This window comes from Astyanax mexicanus, chromosome 21, assembly GCF_023375975.1.
Source record: "Astyanax mexicanus isolate ESR-SI-001 chromosome 21, AstMex3_surface, whole genome shotgun sequence".
NCBI lineage: Eukaryota > Metazoa > Chordata > Actinopteri > Characiformes > Acestrorhamphidae > Astyanax > Astyanax mexicanus.
Window position 1 is genome coordinate 5910857 of NC_064428.1, and position 24082 is coordinate 5934938.

The 24082-nt window shown below is 35.6% G+C and overlaps 1 protein-coding gene across 3 annotated transcripts; it reads right to left on the bottom strand.

The window, feature by feature from the left end:
- Positions 1–4559: 4559 nt before the first annotated feature.
- Positions 4560–23744, bottom strand: wu:fa56d06 (uncharacterized protein LOC795664 homolog). Of its 3 annotated transcripts, XM_022674971.2 has the most exons (16): positions 23632–23744; positions 22369–22406; positions 19819–20010; positions 18859–19047; positions 17095–17220; positions 16478–16636; positions 14199–14330; positions 13776–14027; positions 13218–13343; positions 12170–12259; positions 12011–12076; positions 10307–10399; positions 8748–8836; positions 8450–8584; positions 5790–5901; positions 4560–4772 (listed from the first exon to the last, which is right to left on the bottom strand). In XM_022674971.2, exons 2-16 carry the CDS (start codon positions 22403–22405, stop codon positions 4696–4698), a joined length of 1875 nt encoding a protein of 624 aa, XP_022530692.2. In that variant the 5' UTR covers position 22406; positions 23632–23744; the 3' UTR covers positions 4560–4695. The 3 variants fall into 3 exon arrangements, with proteins under 3 accessions (XP_022530692.2, XP_022530693.2, XP_049325228.1); XM_022674972.2 differs by lacking the exon at positions 16478–16636 and having other exon boundaries at positions 23632–23707; XM_049469271.1 differs by lacking the exons at positions 16478–16636; positions 17095–17220 and having other exon boundaries at positions 23632–23707.
- Between the last annotated feature and the right edge of the window lie 338 nt (positions 23745–24082).

The window sequence follows — 24082 nt, forward strand, 5'->3', positions numbered from 1 at the left end:
TAACAACCGCAGCCCGGGTCAGAGGCAGGGGGCTGTCCGATATGACTGAGCCCGATATACGATACTTGATATTCTAAATAAAAATCTCGATATACAATATGATACGATAAATTGTTTAAAATATCAGTATTGGTTTGTAAATAAATACAATACACATTAAAGTCAAAAGTTCCCATTTAATGAGTTTACTTTCTTTTTATGATTTTATTTTTTTTTTACATTTAGAGTTTTCCACCAAAACAACTCTGGTTCTTCAACCAGTTCCCTTCGCACTTATAAGAACCATGGTGCTTTTCAGTTTCAGTTTTAGTGCAACCATCAAAACGTCACATCACGTCATCAACAGAAGGCGTTGCACACAAAGACTATTTTTGGTGAGTCCGTAGTGGTCAGTAGGGGTAAGTAGTGTTCAGTAGGAATGAGTAGTGGTGAGAAGGAGTCGTTGTTTCTCAGTAGGGGTACTGGTCAATCTGAGTCAGTAGGGGTAAGTAATGGTCGGTAGAGAGAAGTAGGGGTCAGTAGGAGTCATTAGTGGTCAGTAGGGGTAAGTAATGGTCGGTAGAGAGAAGTAGTGGTCAGTAGGAGTCATTAGTGGTCAGTAGGGGTAAGTAGTGTTCAGTAGAAGTCATTAGTAGTCAGTAGAGGTAAGTAGTGGTCAGTAGGGCGTAAGTAGTGGTCAGTAGGGCGTAAGTAGTTGTCAGTAGAGGTAAGTAGTGGTCAGTAGGGGTAAGTAGTGGTCAGTAGGAGTGAGTGGTGGTTAGTAGGAGTCATTAGGGGTCAGTAGCAGTCATTAGTGATCATTAGAGGAAAGTAGTGGTCAGTAGAGGTAAGTGGTGCTCAGTAGGAGTGAGTATTGGTAAGTAGGAGTCAGTAGGGGTCAGTAGTTGTCACTAGTGGTCAGTAGAGGTAAGTAGTTGTCAGTAGGGGTAAGTAATGTTCAGTTGTAGTCATTTGTGGTCAGTAGAGGTAAGTAGTTGATGTTGATATATATATATATATATATATATATATATATATATATATATATATATATATATATATATATATATATATATATATATATATATGCATAGGCGTAGGAACCGGGGGGGATGGGTGGGACATGTCCCACCCAATATTAGAAACAGGTGGATTTGTCCCCCCCAAAAATGATATCAGTTCGCTCAGGTCAGCTGTACTATTAATGAGGAGACAGACCGGACCAATCACGGAGCCGGTTCAGGTATTAAGTCACGCCTCTCAGTAGAAACAGCCAATCAGCTTGCTGGTTTTGCGGCGCGCGGAGCAGAGGCAGTTTGCTGTTGGGGAAGCCCCGTGATGATATGAAACTGTGATGATATGTTTCTGATAGCTGGTTAAAAATACACGTCTCTGAATCAGCACACAGTTTAAACCCACTGTGATTAATAAACTGCAGCTGTGAGAGTGAGTTAGTTTATCTTTGGAATTAGCTAGATTGGGAGTCAGGGTTAAAGGAAAAAAATAAAATATATATGTAATGTTTCCCTGTACCTGATCAGCTAATCACTTTAATTTTCAAACTGTTTATTCATTTAGGATTACAGGACTTACTGTGAGCTATAATGAACGAAAATTAATTTAACTAACTAGTTATCTAGAAGCTGGATGTAGATGATCGCCAGAATTTCGTACAGTACTTTAAGTTGGTAGTTTAAAGCAGTTACTTAACCCCGATCACTGCCCTAAACTAGTGTTTTCCACCTGATCAGCTAATAAACAGTCATTTACTGAGTTTACCTGTAAAAATCCTTTAGCCCCCTATGGAGCCTAAATTAATCATGTATATCCACCAGAGGAAGCTCTAGAATATGCAGAACAGTTTTAATATGCAGTAGAATATATAAGAACTGGATTGATAAACACTGCTGTAACGTGACTTCTGTTAATTTGTATTTCACAGTAAGACCACTTATCCTGACGTTTATAAAAGTCTCTATGAAACGTAAAGTTACATTCTTTTACATAAAAGGACACCATCTTAAGAAGAGCTCTCAGTAGAAAAAAATAAAAGTGCAGGAGAAAATGTAAATATACAACAGAATTGACATGCCAATACATAATAATAATAATAATAATAATAATAATAATAATAATAATAATAATAATAATAATAATAACAATAATAATAATCTGTTATATTATTTTAAATATTAGGTGATAACTCAGAGATTGCTTGCATAATTTTTCTAACAACAGTAGCTGTAATGTGGAGTAACATGTTTAGGTTGTAAAATCACCTTATAATAATAATTTACTTTTAATTAAAAGTAATTTCCACAAATGTTGTTCTAGGAAACTATTGGGTGGGCTTGGGTTCATATTGGCAAATGTGTCCCCCCCAATATCAAGCCCGCTCCTACGCCCTTGTATATATATATATATTCTTATAATAAAAGTCATCAATCCATGAATGGATCCTGAATGTCATGATAATAATGTACTCCATGTATCCAAACGAAGAGTAAAATAAATAATATTGGACAGATATGATGTGTTTCTGGAATATACTGCGGATAAAATCACTATTTTATCCCTGCTTATTTTGTAAGTTAACCCCTTACAAAAACACAATAATTGTTATGATTGGTTTATATGATCAGTGAGAGAAACAGAATATCAACAAATCAATTGCCCTTAGTCTGAAGTGTCATGCAAGAGCTCACTTTGTGGGGTAAGATGATTCTGAGAATAGTGTTGAATGACTCCTGAATTATTACATGGGCGGGTTTTTTTAATGATCTCAAGGAAGCTGGGAGTTAAGTATTAGTAACACACTTCACTGTAATGGATTGAGATCCTGTACATCCCATCTGAAGTTTGGCAGTGAACACCTGAATGAATTTAAAGACAGTTTGGGATAATGTAAAGTGAAGTGTGGTCAGATAAGGCCAAAATTGAGTAATTTGGCATTAACTCTACTTGCTGTGTTTGGCAGATAGGCAGATAAATGTTGCCTATGAGCTTGAGTACACCATCCCCACTTTCAGTCTTGGAGATGGAAACATTCTCCACTGGGGCTGTTTTTCTACTAAGGGTACACAGGAAGACCTTCCCTGGTATAGTGGCTGATAAACAGGGTCATGTACTGTAGACTCTTAAATGAGGACCTCCTTAAAGATGTGTTGTGTATGGGTCTTCCAGCATGACAATGACCCAAAACATACATCCGAGGCAACAAAGAGTGGCTTAAGAAGAAGCACATTAAAATCCTAGAGTGGACTAGCCAGTCTCTGGACCTTAATTCCATAGAAACTCTATGGAGGGAGCTCAAACTTCGAGTTGCTGAGAATTCTGTAAAGAGTGTTATGCATTGCCCCCAGATATGGAACTGTGGGACAGGTAAGACTTGAAGCACACTGGAGAAGATTGGAAACGCTGACTCACTATTTTAACACTTGTTAATAGTTAATAAATGAACTAAGGAGGCATTAAAACACATCTATAGCGTTACTACGAATTTGCTACATTCTTTTGCTACATGCTACTAGCGTAGCTACACATTAGCCCATGCACCTAGCCTAAGGGACAGTGTACACATTATTGAATACTGACCGTTACAAGAGGATAGGAGCCAAAATCCAACCTCAGATGTGCACAACCTGGTGGCAAACTACAAGAAGGGTGCCAACAAGGTACTAAATCATGTTTTCAGATCAAATGCATAATTCACTTAATCAAATACTAATTAATTTATAACCTTTATTTAATGTTTTTGTTCAGGAATTGTTGTTAATATTCTTTCTCTCTCTGTTAAAATAACCTACCATAAAAGTTATAGATTGTTTATGTATTTGGAACAGAGTAAACTTACAAAATTAGCAGGGGATAAAATAATAAAAATAAAAAAAAAATCAGTGTATGTAATGGAAAAAGAAAACAGTGTACATTTGCTTTCTATATCATTCAATTAATCAATTATCAATTTATCTTGCCCTTTATGACATTGCATGTTCTATGATGTAGCTAATACACAGAATATTGTGTTTCTCTAATAAATGCATGATATTTTCTAAAATATATTACATATTTGGATTTTTTTAAGAATCACATAATAAACATGTAGGGTACATTTATTGGCACATTTATATATTGGAAAGAGTATTTACTGTCTACTGTAAATTATGAGTAAAGTATATGGGTAACAAAGACACTTTGTGTCGATGATGCAAAACACCAAAACCACCAAAAGTACTAACTGCAATTGCAAATATACACATTTCCAGCACATTTTGTCTTTCTTCTGTAGGAAAAAATCTGTTATTTTATTTATTTATTTTCTAGCATCCTACTCATTTATATAAATTATTCAAGCATGCCTTTGTAAACTTTCATCTAACGGGTGATAAACCTTTAAAAGAAAACTGTCTCAAAAAATATTAAAGTATTTATTAGAGTCGGCTGATTACAATTCACATTTTTAATGGTGAAATGAAAATGTTATGCATGTTTTATATTTAAACAGTTAAACATTTTAAACTGCTTATCATATAACTTTGGTTTTAAATATTTTTTAATCCCAGATAAAAAGACGAGACATCTTTGTAAGGCAGAAAACTGCATTTATTTATTAGATCAGGTTTAAAAGTATATACTGAACATCCTGCATATATATGTTAAGGAACTTTTGATATGATGCTCAGTGATCGTTTTATGCTGAGTATGTTATAAGATGGATCACAGTGCTCTTACAGGGTATGAGCAAACTGATGCTCTCTTCAGGTCACAGTCTGCTGCTGTCCACCAGCTCTCACCTGTTGAGATTAAGGAGTAGACAGAGAGAGATTATCATATTTTTTTGCACCATGAGAAACACCAGATTATAATCTTTAATTTCTCTGCAAAGCGCTAGCTCTCTTGCTGTTCAGAGGTGAGTATTATCGGTATGCAGCCTGCTGCAAACCCTTGCTTGCACTGCTGGAGCAGCATTAGCGTTAGCTGCTAACCATGCTAAGCGCTTGTTTTTATGCCGTACAGAGGTCAGTATTATTGGACTGTAGCTTGCTGCTAACCCAAGCCGCTGATGCTAATGCTAATGCTGAACCCAGCCTTAGTGGAAATCTGGAAATCTAAGCTTACTGAAATGAAATTGGTGCCATTACACACATGAAATACTTTAAACTGTTAAAATTGTACATAATTTATGATAATTAACAGTATTTGTTCAAGTGTAGCCTCCAAAAGGTCCAGGAAATTGTTAGGGACACATCAGATCAATACGACTGTCTATATAGCTGAACTACTAGAGACATTTGTGATTGTAAAACCATTTGGTTAGCACACATTGTACTCTATTTTACACTCTGCCTATTAAACAGTCTATTTTCACTTCTTGTGTCTATGTTGTTTAAATAGCAACTGTTCTTGTGAATATATCTACAACGATGGGTGTGGTGGTCTGAAAGTAAGGTGTGTTCAGGTAAATTTTTGTCATATTGCTATCTTGGCATCGAAAAACACAGGTGCGCCACTGACTGAATACTACCTAGACAGATGTCAACAGTCAGACGTTCATTGCTATCTTGGCAGTGAATTGTCAAAATATATATGTTCAGGTAGCTGCACTGTTAAAATAGCAATACGCCAAAGTCAGAGCGCACCTGACTCTTAAAGGGAAGGGGAAGTGACATTTGTTATGCTCAATACAAGCCTATCATTAATTAAGAGAATTAACACAAGCTGAGCAAGGTGTACTTTTCCCATCGTTACGATAGCAAAGACACACTGACACACCCTAAATCAAACTGCACAGTGTACAGTTGACAGCTTACCCATTCTGAACATCTCCATGCAGGACTGCTCGTATTTCTCTGTGCTGGGGTGACCGGGCATCCAGTCACTATATTCCCAGCTAGATCCATCAGTCCACTCAAACTGGGCATCCTGTAAGGAAAGTACATAACATTTTAAAGGATAATAATTAATAAGTATGCACATAAAGCTCTGGAACAAATTAAGAGAACACTTCAGTTTCTGAATCAGTTTCTCTGATTTTGCTATTTATAGGTTTATGTTTGAGTAAAATGAACATTGTTGTTTTATTCTATAAACTACAGACATGTCTTACAAATTCCAAATAAAATATTGTCATTTAGAGCATTTATTTGCAAAAAAATGAGAAATGGCTGAAATAAAAAAAAAGCTGCAGAGCTTTCAGGCCTCAAATAATGCAAAGAAAACAAGTTCATATTATTAACGTTTTAAGAGTTCAGAAATCAATATTTGGTGGAATAACCCTGGTTTTTAATCACAGTTTCATGCATCTTGGCATCATGTTCTCCTCCACCAGTCTTACACACTGCTTTTGGATAACTTTATGCTACTCCGGGTGCAAAACTTCAAGCAGTTCAGTTTGGTGGTTTGATGGCTTGTGATCATCCATCTTCCTCTTGATTATATTCCAGAGGTTTTCAATTTGGTAAAATCAAAGAAACTCATCATTTTTAAGTGGTCTCTTATTTTTTCCAGAGCTGTATTTATAATCTTAATATTGGTGCCTTGTATCAATAAAATATCACTGACTATTAACACTGGCATGCCAAAAGTCATTGTGTCCCATTACTTTTGGCCTTAATCACACTCTATTTGTGTTATCTTGTCATGCATCTCCTTGTCGTCTCCTGAGGTAACACTACATGATAAACTCACATATTGATGTCCCATTACTTTTGGCTTTGTAGTTGGCATTGTAGTTTCCATAAAATTTCTATATGGACTGGATAGTGTTTGGTATATTTTGAAACTCAATAATAACTTAATAATAGTCATATATTCACTATATTACTAAAAGTATTCACTCATCTGCCTCTGCATGTGTATGAATTTAGTGTCATCTCATTCTTAATCCATAGAGTTTAATATGATATCAGCCTACATTTTGCAGCTATAACAGCCTCAACTCTTCTAGGAAGGATTTTCACAAGGTTTAGGAGTGTGTTTATGGAACAATTTGACCATTCTTCCAGGAGAGCAGTTGTGAGGTCAGACACTGATGTTGGAAAATAATCTCTGGCTCACAGCCTAAACTTTAATTCATCTCAAAGCTGTTTTATCAGGTTGAGGTTCGGTCATGTTGGAACAGGAAAAAGTATGGCGTCACATCAATGTCAAAAGTCTGGGGTGCAAAAATACCAGGTGAAAAAAATTAACCCCGTGTGTAAATGAACTTCTCGCAAGCGCAAATGTGTAGCTCACGAGCAAAAAAAGGGAATTGTGTGCACGCTGAGAAGAATATCGCTCTCGAGCTTCATTTTTCTCCTCTCAGGTGTTTATTTTCCGCTGGAATTCACAGTTCTCCTCGTGCACCATGCGAATTACCTGCGGCTTTAGTTTTTGCTCGAGCGAGGCTTTTGCGCTCGAGTTTTTAAAGAGGTGGTTTTGACAGTTCGGGGACGGGGTCAGGGTCACATCCCTCAGCGAATGCTATTGGCTGATATCTCCAGGGTGAGTTAGCTAGCTGGCTATGCTAACATCCAAACAACCCACTCTCCACCGCTGTCTGCCCGGCTTTAGTGCTCGGAGTGACCGGCTGTCTCGTTCAGGGCCGGTCGCTCCAGACGCCGAACGAGAGAGCCGGGCACTCCGAGCACTAAACCCGGGCTAACAGCGCCGGAGAGTGGGTTGTTTGGATGTTAGCATAGCCAGCTAACTAACTTACCCTGGCGATATAGGCCAATAGCATTCGCTGAGGGAGGCAACCCTGACCCCGTCCCCAAACTGTCAAAACCACCTCTTTCAAAACTCGAGCGCAAAAGCTGCAGGTAATTCGCACAGCGCGCGAGGAGAACTGTGAATTCCAGTGGAAAATAAACACTTGAGAGGAGAAAAATGAAGCTCAAGTGCGATATTCTTTTTTTTTAGCCCTTTTTTTGCTTGCGAGTTTCACATTTGCGGTCACAAAAAGTTAATTTACTCACACTAAATGATAAAACACGCTGGTTAATTTTTTTTACCTGGTATATTTCCGTCCCCAATTTTTGAGACGGAATCATGAATTTGTCCAAAATCTCTTGAAGTAATGAAGCATTAAGAGTTTCTTTCACTGGATCTAAGAAACAAAGCCCATTTCATGAAAAACAACCCCACACCATAATCCCCCCTCCACCAAACTTTACATTTAGCGTATTACAGTGCTCTGTACTGTTCTCCTGGCAACTGGCAAACCCAAACTCGTCCATCGGATTGCCAAACATTTTTCCACTGTTCCTATGCAATGGTTTTTATACTGCGTTACGGTTTTATACACCTGTGTCCATGGAAATTATTTTTTGGCAATATATTGTATAACTTCAAATATTTGATTTTATTTAAGTGATTTAAATATAACTACATAATGGCGACCCCATACATAAATACATAATGTATGTTACTAAGAATTATGAACAGTTTAACTGGTATTTTAATGTAATATGAAGCATATATGAATATTTACCCTCATGATGCCACCTAACCACGTCAGGACTCCTTCACCCTTGGCCCTGGTCACCAACTCCACAAGTCGTACATGTAGACCAGAACTCGTCACTGAAGCCAAGTGTCCAAGTGAAGAGAACGTTTTACAGGAAGTCTGGAAAGACACAGAATGAACAGTGAGTAGATAATAATTACTCTGTCATCGCTGATACCTGATTGACAGTCCAATATGAGAATATACTGTATATTGAGATTGCTGAACAGTCAGTTTCAGCCATCAGACTGAAGACTGAAGTAAATGAAGAACAGTGATTTACCTCGGCTTCACTGAAGGTCAGTAGATTTGAGTTGAAATAATAACATTTCCCATCAATTTCCTCCCCCTGGCACATAGTAACTCCATCATCTTTCAAAAACACAGCACACACATTATAGATTAATAATTTAACCCTCGAGAGACACACTCTGTGTTCCAAAGTCTAGGCTGCAGTAGGAATTTAAAAATATATATAGATATTGCTTTGACATTAATGATTTCTAATTTATTACTAAAGATTGGTGCCAGACAGTGGTTCATTTAGTGCTATACTCTATCTTCAGATCCCACTGTCCTTATAAGTATCATCAGTCCAAAATAAGGACTTAATATATAAAATCAGAATTATATACCATTATATATACTATTAGGTCAGGCTGTGTGTGGCTTTTTTTATTGTAAAAAAATAATCTTAATAGTTTTCAAATACTAGTGCATATCAAAAAATAAGAATATCATTGAAAAGTTACTTTATTTCAGTTATTTAGTTCAAAATGTGAATCATATATATGTAGGTGTATTACACAAAGAGTGATCTATTTTAAGTGTTTATTTATTTCATTTTTGATCATTATGGCTTACAAACAATGAAAACCCAAAAAAATCAATGTCTCAAAAAAACTTAATATTATATAAGACCAATTGGCACTTTTGTCAGTGTGGGCAGTGTGCCAAATCCTGCTGGAAAATGAAATCCACACATCTCTGCAAACCATCACTGATTGGTGAAAACTTCACACTAGACCTCGAGCAGTTTGGACTGTGTGTCTCTCCACTCTTCCTCCAGACTCTGCTCCCTTCATTTAAAAATGAAATGTAAAATTTTCTGATAATCAGTGATGGTTTAGAGAGACATGTCATCTGCTGGTGTTTATCCACAGTGTTTTATTATCAAGTCCAAGTCAGTGTAATGTTTTCCATAATAAGTCATAATTATCAAGGTAAAAAAAAAAAGGTTAAAATAGATTACTCTGTATGTAATGCATCTATATAATATATGAGTGTTTACATTTTGAACTAAATTACTGAAATAAAATAACTTTTCAATTATATTCAATTTTTATTTTTGAGACGCACTAATATATAAGCGATTCTCTATTACAATTTAGATTTTTAGTTATTCAGTTTTTTATTTGTAAACAGGCAAGCTATTGTTTCATTTACATTTAATTTCGAACTTTATGTATTTATTTATTTATTTGTTTGTTTATTTATTTGTTTATTTTACAAATAGTTAGCAGCCCCCTTCAACCTTACAGCAGCCTATATATTAAACATGGTGCAATCATTACTTTCTTGTATTTAAATTAAGAATAAGTGAAAAATATTTAAATCACTGCCTCATAAAATTGCCACATAACAGGTTTCTGACAGAAGCAAATGTCTATCTACTGAGATTTCATTTCGCAGCTTCTATATGTAAAGTTGAATGCTCTATTGACCATCAAAATCATATTAAAACAATAATTTGATTAATCTCCCAGCCCTGTTGTTTAGTATTTTACAATATGTACTCTTTAACACCGTTTCTATAGAGTTATTATAATAGTAATTACTTACCATCAATTTTCTTCATCTCAGCAGACTCCATGATGTGGTTATCAATGATGTTAGCATGGCTGTATTCCATACCATGCATTAACTCCTCCATAACTAAAACAGACAAATGAATAGTCAAATTTAGAATATAATTTGTTCTAAGAGAATCAAGACCTATTAGACTAGATTAGTAAAGACTTCCAAGTTAGTACGGATTCGACAGCCCTTTACCTTCTGTAAAATGAGTTGTAAAAAAAAAAACAAAAAAAAAAAAACACAGGCTGCATTAATTCTGTGGAAATTGATGAGGTTATATATTCCCTTATATCTTGTGGAAAGTTCACAGTTCAATGAGCTCCAGAGAGAGACCTATTCTTTTACTAATGTTTGTAGAAATAGTCTGCATGCCTAACTGCTGATTTTATACACCTGTGTGAGTTCAATGATTTGGACAAGTGGGTGAACATATTTTATTACATGTTTTTGGAAGTGAAAGCAGTGTATAAATCAAGAAGCCGCTCCCATCTCCCAAGTCAATAATGCTGATATTTCCCATGCAAATTGGACATACATTTTACAGAAACCCTATATTAAAATTACATTACACCCCATCCCGATGTAAAACTAATCTACTGAATTAGTTGAATCCAGATTATAGGTGTCTCTCTCCGATTGTGGACAACCCCACCCATCCCTCACACAGACTCTTTATTCTGATGCCGTCCGGCAGAAAACACAGGAGCATCTGAGCCTCCACTACCAGACTCTGTAACAGCTTCATCCACCAGGCAATCAGACTCCTCAACTCACAGAGCTCCACTACCAGACTCTGGAACAGCTCCTTTCACATGGCAATCAGACTCCTTAACACACAGAGCCTCCACTACAAGACTCTGCAACAGCTTCATCCACCAGGCAGTCAGACTCCTCAAATCACAGAGCTCCACTACTAGACTCTGCGACAGCTTTTTCCACCAGGCAGTCAGACTCCTCAACACACAAAGCCTCCACTACCAGACTCTGCAACAGCTTCATGCACCAGGCAATCAGACTCCTTAACTCACAGAGCTCCACTACCAGACTCTGCAACAGCTCCTTTCACATGGCAAACAGACTCCTCAACTCACAGAGCTCCACTACCAGACTCTGCAACAGCTTCTTCCACCAGGCAGTCAGACTCTTCAACACACAGAGACAGAGTTGAACCCCCCCACACACACCCACACAGAACTGAACTGAAATCCCCCCACCACCCTTCACACACACAAAGACTGTACTGAACCCAACCATCACTCTATTCTCTCAGCACATATAGATTGAAATGTCTCTGTCCCTATCAGTAATATTTGCTGCTTCATTCTATAGAACTATAAACTCTCTACCTCAGTAACTTATGTGATCATATATGTTCTATATGTTACAGTATGCTGCATATTTCTGCACCTTTTTCTCACTAGAATTGTCATTGTACCATATCAATACTGCACTGTCCTGTCTGTTTAATTGTCTCGTCTTTTGTATTTATTGAATTTTTGTAGTGTTATAGTCCTATGTTGCAACTTTTGTTACATTTTTGCACTTTATGTTTGTCTATTGAATTGTTGTTCCATGTTGCACCATGGTAATTTAGTTACACTGTGTACCTGTACTCAGATGTAATGACAATAAAAGCCACTTTACTTGACTTGACTTAAATGTAGCTTTAGACTATGAAAACCTGCTTACCCTCATTATGTTCTAGAGCTTTCTGCGGCTCCATGTTTTCAGCTTGTCTGAAGTCAGGTATATGTACTATGGAAAACAGGACAGGGTAATTCAATAAAAAGCTTATTGTGTTTGGACTATACAGTATATGGAGACATATAGTCATAAAAAGACACATACCTTCATTTGCTCCTATGTTCTCTACAAGGTGGTTGCTGTGCAGCTCTGGTGAAATGTCTGGAGAGTGTTCCATACTTCCTTGGTCAGATACTGTGAAGGTTAAACATGATTATGATTGTGTTTTTGTACAATTCCATCTATGCACTGACAGTAGGCTGTAACAACTGTTATGAAATACAGAACAAGTCGTTATATTATACATACATTATAAATTAATTCTGAAGTCATCCAGACTATGAAGGAACACATAAAGAATAATTTAGCACCTTAAAAGTGTTAAACAAACCAAAATACTCTGTGAGGCATTTAGGTTATCTGGGGAGCTGTTAACTTGCGGTTTCTGAGGCTGGTAACTCTGATACAACAGAGGGAACTCTTTCTTGGGGCAGTCCTGATAAGAGCCAGTTCCATCATAATGTTTTTAATGGTCTTTGCAACTGCACCTGAGAATACTTTCAAAGTTCTTGAAATGTTTCAGATTGACTGACCTTTATTTCTTAAAGTATTTTTTTTTTCTATAATTAGTTCACGTAGTTCTTGCTTCTCATAATCTGGATTAGAACATTACTCAAATATTCACTGTTCACTGTATACCTGTAACTCTACCTCTTCACTACTTTACTTTAACTGATGCTCTCAAACACTTTATTAAGAGACAAGAAAATCATGTAATTAACTCTTGATGAGTTCAGCACAGCTGTTAACTGAAACCCTGAATTCCAGGTGACTCTACCTCATAAAACTGACTGAGAAAAAACAAGCCAAATATGTGCAAAGCTGTCATCTAAACAAGAGGTGCTACTTTGAAGAATCTAAAATATAAAACATATTCTGTAAAAATAATTTTTATGTGTTTTTCTTCGTAGTTGAATGCTTTTAATATTAATCTACAATGCAGAACTGTTTACAATGATGAAAAACACTGTTTTTAAGGTGTGTTCAAACATTTTATTCTTTAGGCTTCTAGTCCAATCTAAATCTAAATTTAAATCCAAATGCAAAAGTTAGCTATCTACCACAATTAGCCATTCAACATTATCAAACTTACATAGTGCTACTGTCCTCTGCATCTCTGACAGTGGAGCCAGAAGGTGTCCAGATCTGATGTCCACCAGAGTAGCCTGAGAGTTCTCAGTGCCCTGTCTGAACTCGTAGTTGGATGGGTAGTTGTAGACTGTAGACAGAAACGTATAACAATTTTTCAAACATTTTCATAACCTGCATTTATCTCTAAAGCCGATATGGTTCCAGATCTTTGGAGTCCAGCTCTCTCATTATTATCTCACTATTATCACTAATGAAGGACTAGACGATGATCAACACTGTAAACTTCTGTAAGCTTCTATCTCTGACTTTACTTTATCTACAAGGTGGAGCAGCTGTAGGTGTTTAAAAACTCCAGCAGCACTGCTGTGGCTAATGCACTCACTGTACCAGTACAGCACCTGCTCTGTGGTGGTCTATCCTGTGGGGTACTTACAGAACTACACAGTGTTCTATATGATCAGTGTTTCTGATATACTGTAATATATCAGTGTAGTATTATAATAATAATAATAAGGAGGTGGTCATAATATTCTGTCTTGACTGTGTGAGTCACACTTACAGCCTGAGACTCTCCGGTCCATCTCGCTGACGTGTTCCTTCAGCATGCCAGTGTTGGGGTCGATAAGGAAACGTCTGGAAGGTTCTGTTCCCTGTCTGCGGATCTCAGGTGGAGATGCTCTGTGATGAGCGCTGTCTTTGCCCTTGCTTTGATCTTCAGTAAATTTATCTCTCTCCATGTTCTCCATCAGCTCTGCTCTGAGCTGCAGCAGGGCTGCCGGGCTGTACTCTGTGCCCTGTCTGAATTCATCCACTGCAAAAATAAAAGCAAAAAATTCAGTCGACATTCGCAGACGTAGTTCTGAGCTGACAGAGGTATCAATTTTCCTCTCAAATTGCTGAAAAGCTGCAATAAAGATTTCATCTGTAATCACAGGTTTCTGTCTGTGTTTGAATGGGCTGATCTGTTCTATTTAAGACTCACATGGTGATGTGCTCCTCTGCATCTCTGTTAGATGAGCAAGCTGCAGGCCGGTCCGGATATCCACCAGAGTTCTGCGTGAGTTTTCAGTGCCCTGCCGGAACTCCTGACGGGATGGAGAGTTATATGGAGAGACTGTGGAGGGAAAGACACAAGTTAAACCCTTATAAACTTATAATTTACTTTTTAAAAAACTCAATTCTACTCAATATAAGCGAGTAAAATGATGTAATTTCACAGAAACAAATCTTAAGCTTTGGTTAGGATAAGATAATTTTTTCTAATTTTGGAAATAATGATCTATATCAGTCTCACTTAGAATTTTCACCTTATTTTAGGTCATTTGAATGCAAAATAAGCATTCTTTTTATTCTTTTATACAACTTTAAGCCATTAAAGTCAATAAATCAATGATTTGTCTTGATTTAAGTCTTACTTCACTCAATTTGGGGCTTTCCATTACATTTACATTACATTACATTTACAAAGGGGCCTAAAGGAGTCCAAATGAAAATAGTGGGATGAAGAAGGAAACGAGGAGAAGAAGGAAATAAGGTTAAAAGTAATTTGTTTGTTAGAGGTGTTAGGAGAGGTGTAAGTGCTCTTTGAAGTCTTTAGTAGTTTATTAAACTTTATGATTGCTTATAGTTTGCATGGTATAAGCATAAACATCTTAATGTATATATATTTGTCTTGTTTTTGCCAGTATATTTGCCAGTATATAAAAATCTAGAAAAATTAATAACTAAAAAAATAATAATAATAATAATTGCTTAATATAAGCATATATGTCTCTGTTCATATATTTCGTTTCATTGAAGATTCTAACTTGTATGTAAAATGTAAAGTTAGACTCGGCCTCTTTTTGAACTGATGCGGGATTGCCGAGTAGCATCACAGCGCACTCGGAGGAAAGCTCAGCGACTTGGTTCCGATACATCAGCTCACAGCCGCAGCCTTGTGCTGATCCACATCACCCTAGGAGTGATGAGGGAAAAGAGCGCCATCCACTGTACCCGCCCAGAGAGAGTTTGATCAATTGTACTATCTCTGACTTCAGCTGCTTATTGGAAAGCAGCATGACCGGGATTCGAACCAGCAAGCTCCTGATCATAGTGGCAGCGCTTTAGACTGCTGGACCACTTTGCATCCCCTAGTGATAGCAGCTTAGTTCACTGGACCACCCAGGGTCTGATTTTTGCTTTTGTTAATTTTGCTATTTTTTCTCCATTGCATACATTAAATAGCCTGCATATAGTTTTGTCTTTATTTAAAAACATATATATATATTGCAAAATTAAAATAAAAAAAATGATTAATGCAGCATCGTAAGACTTAAAGTAATGTAGTCATTGTTCATTGTTTTTTTTTTTTTCAAATATTAAAATGTTTTGATAGCCAAATATTTGTTGCATCCTAATTGAAAACATTTTCAATCCTATTTAAATGGTAACATTTTTAGTAAAACAAAAAACACAAACTCAAAATCTACAGTACCAGTCAAAAAGTTTGGACACACTCTTCTCATTTAATATTTCAGTTTAGGATCACATATGCAATTATGAAGCAAACAAAAAACTGTTAAACAAGCCAAAATATGTTTTATACTTTAGATTCTTCAAATTAGCTCCTTTAGCTTTAAAGGCCAGCTTTGCCCACTCTTTGCTGATTCTCTCAGTCGGCTTCATGAGGTAGAATCTAAACCTGGAATTGTTCTCCAACTGGATCTCTTTAAGGAGTTCTAGAAGGGTTGGGTGTTTGTCCCAAACCACAGGTGTTTGTGTTTTGTCTGCTGCCTGACTGCATACATGCTCCTTCATAGTTTATAAGTCTTTATTATTAATCCACAATGTGTCCAAACTTGTCTACAGTTTCTAAAATTGGTACCACTTTAAAATAAGACTACCTTTACAAAGTTTATTAATGGTTACTAATTAGGTAGTAAATGCCTTAAAAATCATTAATAATCAGTTATAACACATACGTAGAAAGGGCAACAATACAGAAGGCTGTGGGTTCACTATTTGACAAACAGCAGGTCATTGTTGCCCTTTCTACGTATGTGTTATAACTGATTATTAATTATTTTAAGGCATTTACAACCTAATTAGTAATCATTAATAAACTAATTATAAACTGTTTATAAACCCTTTATAAAGGTAGTCTTATTTTAAAGTGGTACCCTAAAATCTTGTTAAAAATGACTATATTTTAATTTTATAGGACAATATTTTCATTGATCCAATAATATCAATCAATACCACATGTCATTTGATACCTACAGCCTGAAACTCTCCTGTCCATCTCACTGACGTGCTCCTTCAGGATGCCGGTGTTCAGATCCACTAGGAAACGTCTGGAAGGTTCAGTTCCCTGTCTGCGCATCTCAACGGGGCGTGCCTTCTGGATTTCCACCCTCTCTCCTGCTACAGTTTCTTCAGCTTTAAATAAAAAGATATTAGACATCATAATTTTAGATAAATATGAAGGTAGTAGAAGAATAATGGGGTTGGTTTCTCTATAACCTATTTGAATCTTCACTCACTTAGTGCTGTTCTTCTCTGCAACTGTCAGAGAAGTCACTGTAATCATGACAGTCACTGTAATTGTTACAATTGATTAGAAGGAATTTGTTTGGTAAAATAAATACACTCATACCTAAATAACATGATCATTTTGTATTGAGAATGGTTCCCTCTTCCAACTAATTTTCCTTAAAAAAACTTTTTAGTGGATGGTTTTAAATTTATGAGGATGAGGAATCTCTACATACATTTACATGACATAAAATAAATCTACTATATAAGTCATTTCATACCCCTAGAACCCCAAGATCAAGCCAATAACTATGCATGTATTGTTAATTTATGTAATAATATATGTGCGTATTTATACTTACAGCCTGAAACTCTCCTGTTCATCTCGCTGACGTGACTCTTCAAAAGGCCTGTTCTCAGATCCACCAGGAAACGTCTGGAAGGTTCAGTACCCTGTCTGAACTCTCTGTTAGATGGGTAGTTGTAGACTGAAAAAAGAGAGGAAATTGTGTTTAAAGAGTAAATCTCTACATTTCCTAAAGATTGAAAATGTTTTTCTGGATGCAGGATCACATTTTATGGGATGCTTGTTTAAGAGGAGGAGCTTTAGGCATGTCCCTTGTTTTTTTAAGGGCGTTTTTTATCCTAGTCTTTTTTTCAGGAACCAGGTTCGCTTGCTCCGCTGGTTCAGTACACTTGGTCAAGTGAGAAAGCTGCTTTCGAGCCGGGCAGAAATCCAGAAATGTCTTGGGTCGTGGGTTCGCTTCAAGTGGACTTGGGTGTGGCGTCATGCGATGGGTAAATTTGTAATGTGATGCTTCCACTTATTGAGTTACTTCCCTTTCCATCAGTATAACCAGGGGCAGATCTAGCCATTTTGGGGCCCTAGGCAAAATATAAACAAGGGCCCCTCATTCTTGAAACACACACATAAACCAAATAACTAGAGATGGAACAATTGATCGGCAGTGTATCGGTATTGGCCGATTTTCAGCCAAAATACGGTAACGGCGATCGGCAGATATTCTTCTGATTTTAGCCGATCTGATTCAGGAGTTAATCAGAGCTGTGTGTGGATGAAACTGGTGAAACTGCTCACTTACAGGAATCTGCAGTTCCTCATCCAACCACTAGTCAGAGCTGCAGCAGCAGCAGCAGAAGCCCCGCTGTCTTTACTCTGTCAGAGCTACAGCCCAGCCACGGGCTACAGAGCTCAGCTCAGCCAGTCTGGAGCGTTTTTTCCAGTTTTCTTAAGTTCATAAAAGGAAAAAAAGGTTTTACGTCCTCGTCCTTTGCTGCGGTGAAACTGCGACTAGCGCTGTCACAGTGATGTTTATTAATGTCTTTAAAACAGATTTTGTCAGGTATTGTCTTATACATATATACACACAACTTATATCTCTCCTAAAAAGCATTTATTTTGGTCAGTAACACTCTTGTGTTTATTTACTATCAGTGTAAATTACCAGTGTTTGCTTTGGCGTGGATGTAATTAGAGGAAACACGTTGTGTGGCACGTTGCTACGTCATCATATTATGGACTAGTTCAATGCAAGCAACGGAGGGGGGTATGTGTGTTTGGACAATTAGTATTTAGACATTAATTCGGTATTCTACTGATATTTCTGTTTTTTTTATAGAAATATGTTTTTTCTTTACTTTACATAAGTAACAAATTAACATTGTTTTTGCTGTATTTACTGTAGCTGGGATGGTCAGATTTGGGGGCCCCTATGAAGGACAGATTTGGTCGAGGCCCTAGGCAAATATCTAGGTTTGCCTAATTAAAGAACCGCCTCTGAGTATAACAATAATACCTAATTCTTAATAAACGCACATTTTGATAGAACTGGAGCAAGGGTACTGTAATAAGCTCAGCTTTGTGGAGTGAGTTTTTGTGTTTTTGTGACTGGCCGAAGCTTTTGCGAAACTAAACTCAGAAAAATGATAAAATTGTGCAGTTGAGCCACAGTTTGGGGAAAAAAAGTTCTTGTGTGTAAAAACAATGAACTCCTCCTTCAAAATGAGCCCAGCATCGGTACCAGGTGTGGGCTCACTTTTTCTCTATTGAACTATCATTAAATTGCCAAATTAGTCCATACCACATTATATTAATTAATACATACATCCTGAAACTCTCCTGTCCATCTCGCTGACGTGTTCCTTCAGCAGGCCAGTGTTCAGATCCACCAGGAAACGTCTGGAAGGTTCTGTGCCCTGTCTACGGTTCTCAGCACCAAAGGCTTTCTGGATCGGATTGTCCTGCACTTTCACTTCAACAGCAGGAGCAACAGCAACTTTCTCCTTAGATTCAGCTTTAAAGAAAATCAAAAATATCAAGTAAATAAATTAATATAAAGAGTCTAAGGATACTCCTGGTTTTCACCTGGTGGTGAACTTTGAAAATAGATAGTAGTGATTAACTATTCTGAAGCTACATGAAGTTTGGAGGTGTGTAGTGATGATCTAATCTGAAGCTACATGAAGTTTGGAGGTGTGTAGTGATGAACTAATCTGAAGCTACATGAAGTTTGGAGGTGTGTAGTGATGATCTACTCTGAAGCTACATGAAGTTTGGAGGTGTGTAGTGATGAACTCTGAAGCTACATGAAGTTTGGAGGTGTGTAGTGATGATCTAATCTGAAGCTACATGAAGTTTGGAGGTGTGTAGTGATGATCTAATCTGAAGCTACATGAAGTTTGGAGGTGTGTAGTGATGATCTATTCTGAAGCTACATGGAGTTTGGAGGTGTGTAGTGATGAACTAATCTGAAGCTATATGAAGTTTGGAGGTGTGTAGTGATGAACTAATCTGAAGCTACATGAAGTTTGGAGGTGTGTAGTGATGATGAACTCTGAAGCTACATGAAGTTTGGAGGTGTGTAGTGATGAACTAATCTGAAGCTACATGAAGTTTGGAGGTGTGTAGTGATGAACTAATCTGAAGCTACATGAAGTTTGGAGGTGTGTAGTGATGAACTCTGAAGCTACATGAAGTTTGGAGGTGTGTAGTGATGAACTCTGATGCTACGTTAATACTTTTAGTGTATGTGGTATGATGTACTGTTTTTAAGAATCATACTCACAGTTTATTACACTGCTTTGTTTCTTGATAAGGCCGTTATTCAGGTCTGTTGGGGAACGTCTAGATTGTGCATTGCTTTCAGAATAGACAAAATTGTCCATCAGTTGATCTTGGACCAATTGTGGAGCTCCAATCACCCAGCCGCCATTTTGGAACCGAAGAAGATCATTCGGCAAAGGTCTGGCTTGAAGGCCTACATACATAAAAAATATAGTCAGATTTTATAATCACATTTACACACACTTCTTAGCCAAAGTCAAATCATTAAATCATTAAAAGTCATTCAAATGCTACTTTACTTCAAGAATTCAGTTCAAAATGTGAAACTCATATATTATATAGATGTATTAAACACACAGAGTGATCTATTTTAAGCGTTTATTACTTTTATTGTTGATGATTATGCCTTACAGCCAATGGAAACCCAAAAATCAGTGTCTCAGAAAATGAGTATATTATATAAGACCAATTGGTACTTTTGGTAGTGTGAGCAGTGTGCCAAGTCCTGCTGGAAAATGAAATCCACATCTCCATAAAAGTTGTCAGCAGAGGGAAGCATGAAGTGCTGTAAGATTTTGTGGGAAAACAAAACTTTAGACTTGATAATAAAACACAGTGGATCAACACCAGCAGATGACAGACATGTCTCTCCAAACCATCACTGATCATCAGTAAATTTTACATTTCATTTGTAAATTAAGGGAGCAGAGTCTGGAGGAAGAGTGGAGAGACACACAGTCCAAACTGCTCGAGGTCTAGTGTGAAGTTTCCACCAATCAGTGATGGTTTGGATAAAGAGACATGTCTGTCATCTGCTGGTGTTGATCCACTGTGTTTTATTATCAAGTCTAAAGTCAGTGCAGTTTTGTTTTCCCACAAAATCTTGAGGATTTAATTTACCAGCAGGACTTGGCACACTGCCCACACTGCCAAAAGTACAAGTTGGTCTTATATAATATTCTAATTTTCTGAGACACTGATTTTGGGGTTATTATTGGCTGTAAACCATAGTCATCAACGATAAAAGAAATAAACACAAAAAATAGATCACTCTGTGTGTGATACATCTATATAATATAGGATTTTTACATTTTTAACTGCTCTCAATTTGAAGCATATTAAAAATATTAAAAATAAATCATTATAAAGTAATTATTGGACATTTTAAAATACAAAACAAAGGCTAACTGATGCTACCTTTACAAATTCAATTGCATGATTTTGTATTTTGATATTTGGACAGTCATTTGACAGTGTTTAAAAAAGAGTAATTGGTTCTGAACCAGAATTCATTTATTTTCTCCCAGTATGATCCAGGAATTTATTACAGTTCTTAACTCTTTAACGTCTGCACCAAGAAAAAGAATGGAATATTTTTATCTACATTTTTATAATAAAAAACATTTTGGTAACATTTTATAATAAAGGTACATTAATTAACAATACGTTTTTATGGCTGCTGAGGCTTACTGGGGGTTCAGTGTTCTGTGTTTTATGTTTTTCCTGCAAACAGATTCCTGTAAAGTTGCTTTGCAATAATATCAGTTGTAAAAAGTGCTATATAAATAAATATATTTTAATTGGTAAAGGAAACAACACTTATTTCCCTTTTGCTGCTTCCCGATTAGATAAATAAAATGCTCTTCTTGTTTCCTGATTTTACCTTTACTCATTTTACTTTTGTCAGATTTACTGGCATATATGGGCTTTTACTTTCTGTCAGAGGACCAAAATTTCGAATGTTTTAAAATAGAGAGCAATGTTGTATTTGCACTCTTTAAAAATAGACTATGTATTAGATTTAATTTAATTAAATATAAGATAAATTTGTATCCAGAATTACAGAGTTTAAATGTAAGCATACACATAAATATAAAGTTAATTTGATTTACCTTAAAAGTTTACAAAGACAGAAACTTCAATTGTTAGAGTGAATATAAACATTATATGTTAAATTACAGTGTAATTATAATGTAATTTTGCATTCAGTACATTTACATAAAATTAAAAAAAATATAGAATATGATAATATCAAATAATAATATAGAATATAGAATAATATCAAATTATTCTGTAAACAAATAATAGAAAATACATGTAATTTACCATTACTAATATAACAATTAAAATTGGATCGTCATACTAATTATAAATATACTGAGTTTTTATATACAATAAAAAATAAATATACTTTATGTACAAACTGTACAGTTATTTTACATACAGTCAGATTTTTTATTTTTTACAATGTATCTTATCTAAGGCAGTGTTCACCTGTATACACCAATACATATCTCAGTCATTATGGAAAACCGCAGTTGTTAGTATCGTCTTATCAGTAATGGCTAATATATAAAACGCTCTGTTGGCATTGGGAGGTGAAAGTTCATAAGATCACCTCATATCAGTCCTGACCTTGAAAATCATCACCTTAATTCTTTATTCCATTAACATAAACCTACTTATATTAATTCTCTATTCTAATGTTCTCTGCATGGCACATCTTTCTTTTAAATTTCTTAATTATATAGAAAATATATAAGGTTCTTACCAGACAAAGCGATAAGGAGCAGCACTGTTCTTAACATTCTGCACAGAAAGAAAAACAAAAACATGTTCAATTTCAGTCTCTTTAAATGATAAAGTCTTTTAAAAAATAAATTACATATATTATGATTGTATATTTTGTCCCAAACAGGTAAACTAAGCCTAGTGTTGGGTTACACAGCATTTTAAATAGAGATTTCTCATTAAAACACAGTATTTAGTCTGTGAAATATTTGAAAAGTATATGTAACATTAAAAAGTACATATCTTTAGCATTTATCAAAATGTATATGCACCTAAATATATACTAAATGTACTATTTTGTAACAACTTGTGGCAACTTAAGTATATTTCTTGTAACTGCAATTGTTATTAAGCTATATTTAAATACAACATAAAAGCATTAGACTGTAATTTTGAGTGCTTTTCTCGTATAACTTCTGCAAACTTAAAAAATAAATTACATATATTATGATTGTATATTTTGTCCCAAACAGGTAAACTAAGCCTAGTGTTGGGTTACACAGCATTTTAAATAGAGATTTCTCATTAAAACACAGTATTTAGTCTTTGAAATATTTAAAAAAGTATATGTAACATTAAATAGTACATATCTTTAGCATTTAGCAAAATGAATATGAACTTAAATATATACTAAATGTACTATTTTGGAACAACTTATGGCAACTTAAGTGTATTTCTTGTAACTGCAATTGTTATTAAGCTATATTCAAATACAACATAAAAGCATTAGACTGTAATTTTGAGTGCGTTTTTCGTATAACTTCTCCAAACAGATTCAAGTATGTGTTTTTTAAAACATGATTTTTAGTACACTTGAAGTATATTGTAAATGTATGACTTGTTGTACATATTGATACACATATTGTGTACACCTTAATGACACTGGAAAAGAGTGTCATTATAAAAAGTATATTTAATGTGTATTTTCATTGAGTATATTAAATAGAAAATACACTTTTAGTATTCTTTACCTAATTTAACATACTTTAAATGCTTCTAAATATACTTCCTTTTCATAAGACTTAATATTTGTCTGGGAAAGAAACCCTAAATATTTATCATGTTAATGATACTACAAAAGAACTTCATACTTCATGTATTACTACCTAATATTTAAAACATTTAGTCCCATGCACTATATAAATCACATATTTAAATATTTAGTTCTACATAGCTTTAGTTATCGTCGTTTATTTTTACATATGTTCAGTAATGTGTAACACGTCTATAAATCTGTACTTGCCTGCAGCCCGTGTCCGTCTCCACAGTGCTGTTAAGACTGGAAGGGGGGTCTAAAATACGGTCAGGTTTAAATATTAAGGTTATCTTAAAGAGAACACATGTAATATATCCGACCCACAGACGTTCCTACAGACTTTGAACTTAATCTTATCACTATCAGAAACACTTTATACCATAAAGCTATTCTTATCATAGGATTCATAAATGCTGCCCTGAGGCTGATCTGTGTGAAATTACTGTCAATTATTAATAGTGTTGTGACTATTTAGCTTAGGCAGAGGTAAAATAACTAAAGAAAATATATATATATAAATGTAGATGCACCCTAGTGAAAATGTAGATTAAAGTATACTAAGCATTAATGTTATAGGTGTAAATGCTCAAATAGCAAGCCTACTGGAGTTAATACATTTAAATGACTAAATAGAACTGGCCATAATGCAACATCTCTG

Excerpts from the sequence above, each read along its gene's own strand:
- wu:fa56d06 (XM_022674971.2), bottom strand. The coding sequence starts at position 22,405 with ATGTTAAGAACAGTGCTGCTCCTTATCGCTTTGTCTG. Across the intron at positions 13,344-13,775 it reads GGACCGGAGAGTCTCAGGCT|TCTACAACTACCCATCCAAC; the intron begins GTAAGTGTGACT and ends TTCTGTCTACAG. Across the intron at positions 12,260-13,217 it reads GCAGAGGACAGTAGCACTAT|TATCTGACCAAGGAAGTATG; the intron begins GTAAGTTTGATA and ends TAACCTTCACAG.